The sequence below is a fragment of the Homalodisca vitripennis genome, unplaced genomic scaffold (assembly GCF_021130785.1).
Source record: "Homalodisca vitripennis isolate AUS2020 unplaced genomic scaffold, UT_GWSS_2.1 ScUCBcl_313;HRSCAF=2038, whole genome shotgun sequence".
Classification (NCBI taxonomy): Eukaryota; Metazoa; Arthropoda; class Insecta; order Hemiptera; family Cicadellidae; genus Homalodisca; species Homalodisca vitripennis.
Genome location: NW_025776583.1, coordinates 996,083 through 1,005,934, shown reverse-complemented (window position 1 = coordinate 1,005,934; position 9,852 = coordinate 996,083). Strand labels below are relative to the sequence as shown.

Here is a 9,852-nt window from a genome sequence, read left to right as displayed (position 1 = left end):
CGTTGCAGCAGGGGAACTGAAATTCAGACGAAATCTTTCACCCTGTATAACTTGGTAACTAAGCATTTTCGGACCTATGTTAATTAGACCTTTTTTTCTTATTTTGATGTGAGGAATCACGCCCTGACTTATGGGCACCTTTTTTCAGAACACCCTGTATATCAATGTCATATTTAATGTTTAGGTCAGTGTTCCAAAAGCTGTAACTAATCCAGGACTACTTAAGAAAAGCGATGCAGTCTTAACTTTGTACCTACGATGCTATAATTTCTAATTAATGGTTTAATTCACAGAAAATTACCTACGATGCTATAATTTCTAATTAATGGTTTAATTCACAGAAAATACAGTACTATTGTTTGAGACCATTCATTATTCTGTATAAATCTTAAGAGTTGCCAATTTAGAAATAACCAATACTGTAACGGGTCCGTCAGTTTATCGAATTTTGTGCAATACTCTATGCGACTTCTCTCATTACATTTATGCCAAGGAACTTTAATTTGAAAGTATATTGAAACTTTAATTCGGATATTTCAGTTGCTTATCCGAAGGCACAGTGAGCTGAGCGCGACAGATTGGGACACAGGGATACTAAGGGCGCGTACACATGGGCGCGACACGCCGCGCGACGTGCCGCGCGACAAGATAAGCAAGTCCGTACACATGGGCGCTGCAATGGTGACGTGTCGCGCGGCAGGAAAATATTACAACAATGATCAGAACTGAAATGGACGTTGAAGAGGCAGTATGTCTTTACATTTTGTATCGACGTTACAAGTCACGGAGACGAAGACAAAGACAAAAGTGGGTGCATCCAATTTTGAAAGATAGATTTAGTCATGGTGCTTTTTTTACTCTGTATCCGAAGCTGAGGAATTTCCGAGAAAAGTTTTTTAATTATTTTAGAATGTCAGTTGAATCATTTGATGGCCTTCTTAATATTGTTGAGGATGATTTAAAACCTTCCACAAACTTTGTGAGGGACTGTGTTTCACCTGAAGAAAAGCTAGTGATTACATTGAGGTAAGTGTATTTATTTAGGAATTTTAATTAATTAACAAATGAGATATGTAAATGTATGATAATGTAAATAAAGAACATAGTCACACTAAATGAAAAGTCTATAACACGTGTGTTGTAGTTGACATTACTCGTACAGTTCCATTAAACTTTCCTGTGACATGACACTGTCTGTAGGTGATGTAGCTTGTGTGGGATGTGGTTTGTTGAAGTTATGGGAGACTGGTACCTGAGGGTTCATAAAGTTGTGTGCTGTACGTTGTAGGGCATATCCTGTCGTTGATGGACCTTGGCTGTACGGATTGCGGTTGTAGGGTGGGTTATGTGGAGTAGGAGCGTATGCTTGTGGTTGTGTGTGAATGTCTTGTGCACGTTGAATTACTTCTAGTAGTTGTATCTTAGTCCTTATCCTTACATGCTGTGGTACTCTTTTTAGTTCTTTATACAAGGACAAGCAAAAAAAGCTTATCTTCATCATCACTTTCTGGCAACGTCTGACTTTCTCTCAAGGAAATGCTCTTGGTCAAGATATCAGAGAAGTGCTTGTCCACAGGGTTCATTTTAGGTCTTTTAATTCCACTGCTAAGAGGTCGTTGAGGCATGGTCAAATCTTCATTGTCTGATCGTTCATCTACATCTTGCAAGACGGTGGTTTCATCTTCCTCGATGCTACTTTGAGTTTCCTTATTTCGCATGGTGTTTTCCAAAAACATCAATCTTTGAAAATATATGTAAGGTGTGCTTTTTACTGCTGCTGACCCTGACTTAGTCGTCTTTTTCTTTCTCAGCTCCCTTGCAAAACTGTCTCTCAAATTCTTCCATCTTTTTTGAAGTGAAGTACCTAAAAAAAAACACATACACTAACATAATTGTTTAGAAACATTTCTTTACTAATGCGAGTGTGTTTATTTTCAGGTATTTAGCTACTGGATGTTCTTTCGTTGAACTGCACTACAACTATAGATTGGGAAAGTCTACAGTATGCAGCGTGGTCAAGCAAGTATGTGCTGTAATCTGGAACAAACTCAAATGTATTTGCATACCAACAACCACAGAAGAGAAGTGGAAAGAAGTAAGTGACGAATTTCTCCGCTATGCCAATTTCCCTAACTGTCTTGGAGCTGTAGACTGTAAACACATTAGACTACAGCAACCTGAACATACGGGGTCACTTTTCTACAACTACAAACACTATTTCTCAATGATCCTGCTAGCTGTTTGCGATGCAAACTATAGTTTCTTGTTTGTTGATGCTGGAGCCTACGGAAAAAGTAATGATTCTTCTATTTTTCAAGAATCCACATTTTACAAAAAGCTTATACAAAACAAGTTGAATATTCCTGATCCGAAACCAATTTCAAATAGAGACGCAACACCTCTACCATATGTATTGGTTGGTGACGATGCCTTTGGTCTCAGCAAAAACATCATGCGCCCATACGTTGGAAAGATGTTAGAACACTCCAAGCGAATATTCAACTACCGACTTTCCAGGGCTAGAAGGTACATAGAATGCACTTTTGGAATTTTAGCAAACAAATGGCGAATTTTCCATAGGCCTATTAATGTGAACGTAGACTTTGCAGAAAACATTATTTTGGCGTGTTGTATGCTACACAACTATGTTCGTCAGCGAGATGGTTGTAGATACGAAGATACCTTGTATGCAGCACCGTTTGTCAATGTGGAAAACGTAGTACAACGCCCAAACACATACGCGAAAGAAGTAAGGGATAGATTTCGTCATTACTTCATCACTGAGGGAAGACTACCATGGCAAGACAAAATGGTGTAAATGACCTGTAGTGTAAAAATAATTGTGAATCATACGTTATATAGTCACCCTTGGAGTAAAATGATGTTGCAACTAAAATAGGATACATTGTTTTGAGCCATAATTATGTATAGTTTCACCCGCCCGTTACCTATTACACGAATTGGCTTTGTGATGTTGTTAATTGCCATTATATAATCAACCTGTAGACCTTTTAATTTTAGATTACAATAATTATTGTTGTTCTACTTATCTTTTTTCATGAATCCTTTGATGTGCTAAACCTTTATTTACAGTTTTAATAAGAAAATTACATACATAAATACATTTGTATTCCTCATAACATTATTTTATCGTTAGACTAATTTAAATTAAGTTTAGGGATAGAATGCAGATTTTATTACAAATAAAAAACGTTAACAAGTTTGTAACTGATCATTATGGGGTTTAAAAGGTTTAGATGTGTTCTGTGTTGTCCAGACCTATTAACCTATGTACGAATAATCATTATAATAATCATCAAAAGTGATGATTTAACAACAATATATGAGTTTATTTAACAATATATGAGTGAAAAGAAACGCCAAATCAATACATTATATCCACCTCTCCAGGGTTAACTAAAAACCACTTACCGTAAATCTTCTTCTGTTCCACTGTAGCATCCTTCTCAAAAAACAAGTCCACTAACTCTACCCAGGCCGACCTTTTCAACACCCGATTTTTGTAATCTTCACTCTCAAAGTCCCAAATGGCACGCCGTTTTTCAACTTCATCAATGAAAAGCTCGGTATCAAAACTTTGCTGTAACTCCATCTTCGTTCAGGTCGCGCGAAAGACTGAGGGCATGTGTACGTTTCCGTATGGAACAATAGAACTCGAGCCGCGCTGCAACCTAGCGGTTGACGCGGAAACCTAGAGTCGCGCGACGAGCCGCTCGTCATTACCGAATAGGCGACCGCATGTGTACGCTTCCATTTAAACTACGAGTATGTTGAGTCGCGCGGCTCAAGTCGCACGGCATGTCGCGTCCATGTGTACGAGGCCTAACCCGCTTCATCACTCCCCCCCCTCCCACCCACTCAACACCCAATGCGCCGCGCTGCCCGTGAGCCCGTCGGGGCACGGTATGGCAACGCCCGCTGGGGCACAAGCTCACGTCGCGCTCTAAAGCGGACAGTTCACAAAACAGCCCAAAAGTTGTTAACACATGAAAGCATGGGCGCGATCACTCTGTATATACCTTATTACTCTGTGGCAGTAGTGGCGTCCTTCCGAGCTCACGCTGCTTGCAAGTCGCTTGTTAGGCTGGTCGTCCACTGGAAGCGTATTCAAGCGTCTTCACGCTCGCGCGTACACGAGAGGCAAGGAGCAACTACAAGCTGAGCAGCGACGAGCGTAGGCCTCGTCCACTGGAAGCAAATATGTGCTGTCAGTGTACGTGAGTTGGCGTTTACAGACAGACGTGTGTTTGTTATGTTATGTTAGTTATCTAGTTTTGTAACCTTATTAGTAATGGATGTAGAGGAGTTATACTTGTTCGACAGTACTTACCTCTTGAGGCGTCGGATGGCAGCTAGTAAGAAAAGGTATTGTTGGATGAGTCCAATTTATCGAGTATAATCATTTACATAACGATTTGGAAAGAGAACTCGCAAAATTTTCTGACTATTATCCCTCCAATGGTTCACTGTATTATACCTGGTGGTTCAGCCTATTTTGTGCATTCTGCAGACGTTTTTTAAAAAAATTCCAAAAAATATATTTTTTTATTTGGGTAAGCAGTATTATATATCATTTTGTTCAGGAAATTCTAAAGAATTATAAAATATGGTAAAAAATTACTTACCATGTATTTGTCATTGTTCATTTCTGGAGAGAAGAAGAAGAATTGCAAAATGTAAAAAAAACTTTTTACTTTTCACTCTTACAAAATAAAAACTAAACACTTTTTAGTATTTCTGAAATAGCCAGTTTACACCAGTGTATTACTGAATAAGAAAATATCAACTTTTATGAACTTATTTACAAAAACAAAAAAATATATGTACAAAAAAGTAAATATGTGCACGTTGTGGAAACCGTTCATTCTGACGAACTCCCACTGCCAGGTGCTGCACTTTTCCTACCTCCCTTCTTGGGTCTCCAGAAGTGTTGTAGTTGGTGGTAGCACTCCCTGTGGACTCCACAATTACAACCTGGACACCAGAACCTGGACCTCCCCCTTTTTTTCAGTGGTTTGCAAACCACACAAGTCCACTCTGACTTGCCGGGCAATTTATCAAGTTTATGGCTTCCATCTCCAGCAGGACCAGGAACATGCACAGGATCTTCTTCGATTGCTGCCAAAGATTCCACTACACTAATTATAAAATCTCTGCGTTGCATAGGCTTGTCCGTGTTTAGTTTGTAAAGCACGTACGCATTGAAGAGAGCAATGTCAATGATGTTGAAAAAAATCTTTTTCCAATATTTTGTAGTGTGGCGGTTGCAGGAGTTATGGTACACTGCCTTATCACTGGCATCCACACCACCCATATACTGATTGTACTTGTGAATAACAATAGGCTTTACCCCTCTAATATTAGTTTTTTTACTCTGCACTACTTTATCTTCAGCATGGGTAGCCGTAGAAATGAGAATGACAGGTTTTCGCGTTGCTGTTTGTCTAAAGTTTACAACTAACACATCTCCTTGCCTGAAATATAAACTTTCCCTAGCAGGTAACTTGGCTTTTTTCACAGTTTCTGGTAAATATTTAGACCTAATATTTATAGTTCCTGTTAGGTAGGTATTTCTGTCCATGAGTTTGCGAGCTAGTGGTATTTTAGTATAAAAGTTATCAGTAAATAAGTGATGACCTTTATCTAGCAATGCACTTTTTTCCATGACCTCAAATATAACTCTTTCTGCCGTCCTGGGTATGACGTTAAACTGCCTCTTCCCACCTAACCATTCCCTAATTCCTACCAAATCCCCCTCCAGGGTCTTTTAAGTACCCGTCCTCTGACCGTTCCAGTACATGGCTCGCTGGGAGTGCTTAAGCCGGTACTAGATGCCCTATCTGGTGTCGGTGAGAGCTGATGTGAGCTTGTCTCTGCCGAGGCGTAAGTCATGTACTGGTTCAGAAGCCAGCCACTTCGGTCCTTGGTCAGGAAGTGTTCAGTAGGCAGGGGTGTCGGAGCCCCTGTTGCCACGTGCGAGTCCAAGTTGTGCGCGTATTCCCGACTTGGTAATCGATGGAAACCGGGCCTCGGGGAACTGAGGTAGGGTTGTCCCCCAAGCTACGGTTTGTGGGACACCCGAGGGCATGCCCGCTCCCGGTGAATCGGCCCGCACTACTAAACACGATGCGCTGGTGACCTTATGTATGGAAACTCAAACCACCCCACCCTTAGGGCAAGAATTCGGAGTAAGAGACAACGATCCAGAGAAAAAGCGACAGTTGTCAGATTCTGAAAATGAATCGTATATCAAACAAAGGAAAGTGGAAGAAAAAGTAAGAGCTGAAAATACGAACGTTCCAACTCCACTATATCTAATCGTTAGTCACAAGGATGAGGGCAAAACTCTAACGAAGGTTAGTCCTTTCCTTATTAACAAAGCGTTTGTTTCCTCAGGCGGTCAACCTAAAGCTGTGAGCAAATTGAGGAATGGAACTATCTTGGTGGAGGCAGCGAACCACATCCAAGCCAAAAAATTCCTTCAGATGACGAGTTTTTTCGATCAGGTGGAAGTCGTCGTTCAACCGCACTCCTCACTGAACACCTCCAAGGGGATCGTCTTCTGTCGTGACCTGATGGAGTGTAGTGAGGAAGAAATCAAGGACGAGCTGCAGTGTGAAATGGTAACCGATGTGGTCAGAATGCTTCGGACGGAGAATGGGAGAAAGGTCCCTACTCCTGGTCTAATTCTGACCTTTGCATTTCCCCAACCCCCAAAAACTATTAAGGCTGGATACTTATCCTTGACGGTACGGCCCTACTTCAAAAATCCGCAGCGGTGTTTCCGTTGTCAGAGATTCGGGCACTCTACTAAGACGTGCTCGGGACCCGAGACATGTTCCCGTTGCGGCGATGAAGGCCACCAAGAAGACGGATGCAAGAACGACGTCAGATGCGTGAACTGCAAGGGTAAACACGCGGCGACCTCTAAGGAATGCAAAGTTTACTTAGAGGAAAAGGAAGTTTTGAAGATAGTTACTATAGACAAACTTTCCTTTAACGAAGCCCGTAAAGAGTATAGGAGAAGAATCGCTCCAACCCCTAAAAAGGGAGTCTCATACTCCGAAGCTGCTTCAGCCCCAGTCCAATCCGCACAGTGCCCGTCATGTACTGCTTTAGAGGGTATGGTTCTCAAATTAACAGAGCAGGTTGCCGCTTTGGTTAAACAGCTTGCAGCCGGTACCGGACAACATCCGTTGGCATCCACCAGTAAGCCTTCCCAAGCAGTCCACACGCCCCATATTAAGTCCAACACACAGACTCAAGCTCGCCCAACAGCTACTTCTACTTTCAGAGATAAGGTGCAACAAAATACGAAATCCACCTTATCTTTGGAAGAGAGGAAAAAACTCACCGACAAACTTAAAAAGAACATAGAAACAAAATCAGAAAATAGATCAAAATCCCTAGTAAAAAAGACTAACTCATCCTCGTCCAGATCCTCACAATTATCACTTGATGATGATATGATTGAGGACCCTTTGGAGATACAAACAGAGTTCCAAACTGTTCATGGTAACTTCCGTCCTGTATCTAAGCAAAGAAAAAAAATTACGATGAACTAGCACAAAATAAAATATATAATATAATATAAAATGCTGTTACAATGGAATATTAATGGTTTGAGAAGCCACTTTGAAGACTTAAGACTACTTATAAAGACAAGAAAACCTAAATTCATTTGCTTACAAGAGACTAAATTGTCTCCTCTTACTCATTTCAAACAAAATGGTTATGACATCTTTCGCCTAGATCATCACCAACAAATTGCCTGTGGAGGTGTGGCTATTCTAGCAGATTCTTCTGTTAATGCTAGAGCCTTGAACATCGTCACAAACCTCCAGGCAGTAGCAGTATCAATTGATGTTCCTTTTAAATTAACTATCTGCTCCATATATATTCCACCTTCCCCTTTTGATTTATCTCTTGATGATCTACGTGATCTGTATAGCCAACTCCCTTCTCCTTTCTTGATGGTTGGTGATTTCAATGCACACCATCGCTCTTGGGGTTTCAACCATTCTGATCGGAGGGGTAATATGGTTGCGGGATTGTGGGATGAAGTGGCAGCGGTCGTTCTCAATGACGAGTCGGCCACTTACATGTGCCCTAGGACTGGCATATGGTCGGCAATCGACCTGTCAATCTGCAGTCCGGTCGTGGCAACTCGAGTGCATTGGTCCGTACTTCCCGACCTGTCAGGGAGTGACCATGCGCCCATTGCCGTGGCTTTTCAATCCTTTCCGTCTTCGACAGGCAGGTGTCCCAGGTGGAAAATTAAGAGGGCTGACTGGAACGAGTACAAAAAGAACATAGTTTCTCAAACTACTAATATAGAATTAAACGACATAAATACAGCCACTGAATTATTTACATCTAATATTATAACATCCGCAGAGCGAAGCATTCCAAAATCCTCAGGTTCACCAAACAAACGCCAGGTTTCTTGGTGGTCTGAAGAATGTTCGGCGGCTCTAAAGGAACGTCGAAAATGTTTAAGACAGTTCAACAGATCACCGAATGAAGAAAATTTAAGTAGGTACAGAAGAGCACGGGCAAAAGCAAGACAGGTTTTTAGACAGAGACGGCGGCAGTCCTGGCTGGACTACACAGATCTAATAAAACGAACAACTCCTTCATCTGATGTTTGGAGGAAGCTTCGATCTGTTTGCTGCAAGACCTCCCCACCTTCTCTTATTGCTCTGAAAAATGGTACCGATGTGGTAACTGATCCCTTGACAGTTTCCAATTTACTCGGCTCACATTTTGCGGAAATTTCAAAAACGTCATCTTACAATAGGGAGTTTCAAAATTTCAAAACAAATACAGAAAGACATCCTCTAAATTTAAATATTAATAACAACTCTCCTTTAAACCTTCCCTTTACCATTGATGAACTTGATTCATCACTAAAGGCGACATCAAATTCTGCTCCAGGTCCCGATAACATACATTATGCCATGTTGCGGAACCTGACGGAGGATGGAAAACAAGATCTTCTGAAATTATATAATAGAATATATTTAGAAAACACATTCCCTAATTCTTGGCGTCGCTCACACATTATCGCTCTCCAAAAACCGGGCCAAGATAGAACTTCTCCAGGAGCCTATAGACCAATTTCGCTTACTAGCAGTCTCTGCAAAGTATTCGAAAGGATGGTCAACAGACGCCTTGTTTGGTTTCTGGAGAAAAATAATCTTCTTTCACCTTCCCAGTGCGGATTCCGACAAGGCCGGTCTACAAGTGACCATCTACTTGCCTTGGAATCGGCAATCCTGAATTCTTTTATTGAAAGAAAACAGTTGATCGCGGTATTCTTCGACATTTCGAAGGCTTATGACAAAGCTTGGAGAAGGGGGATATTAAATGCTTTAATATCTTGGGGTGTAGGGGGCCACATGGTTTCTTTCATACAGGGCTTCTTGTCGGAAAGAACCATACAGGTCAAACTTGGGACAACCATTTCCGATTCCTTCACGCTGGAAAATGGTATTCCACAAGGTAGCGTTCTAAGCTGCACTCTGTTTGCCATTGCAATCAATAACATATCGTCCTGCGTTACCCCTCCTGTGCGCTGTTCTTTGTTTGTAGATGATTTCTCTATTTACATCTCTACAAAGAAGCTAGCGGTGGGGGAGAGAGCTTTACAGCTTACCATCAACAGGCTTGAGCAGTGGTGCGGAGTTACGGGTTTTTCTTTTTCGCCACCTAAAACAAAAGCCATCGTTTTCTCCAGAATGCGTACCGTTGAGCAGCCAACGCTCTCTTTGCTGGGTCAGACAATCACTACCTGTGACAATATCAGATTCCTGGGTCTCACATTTGATA

General features: G+C 41.4%; 1 protein-coding gene across 1 annotated transcript; it reads right to left on the bottom strand.

The window, feature by feature from the left end:
• Positions 1 to 601: 601 nt before the first annotated feature.
• Positions 602 to 3,623, bottom strand: LOC124370748. The gene is made up of 2 exons (XM_046829049.1): positions 3,393 to 3,623; positions 602 to 1,487 (listed from the first exon to the last, which is right to left on the bottom strand). The coding sequence occupies exons 1-2, from the start codon at positions 3,611 to 3,613 to the stop codon at positions 1,151 to 1,153; spliced, it is 558 nt and encodes a 185-aa protein (XP_046685005.1). The 5' UTR covers positions 3,614 to 3,623; the 3' UTR covers positions 602 to 1,150.
• Positions 3,624 to 9,852: the final 6,229 nt, after the last annotated feature.

Excerpts from the sequence above, each read along its gene's own strand:
- LOC124370748 (XM_046829049.1), bottom strand. The coding sequence starts at position 3,613 with ATGGAGTTACAGCAAAGTTTTGATACCGAGCTTTTCATTGATGAAGTT. Across the intron at positions 1,488-3,392 it reads CCTGGAGAGGTGGATATAAT|CTTTTTTTGCTTGTCCTTGT; the intron begins GTATTGATTTGG and ends GATGAAGATAAG.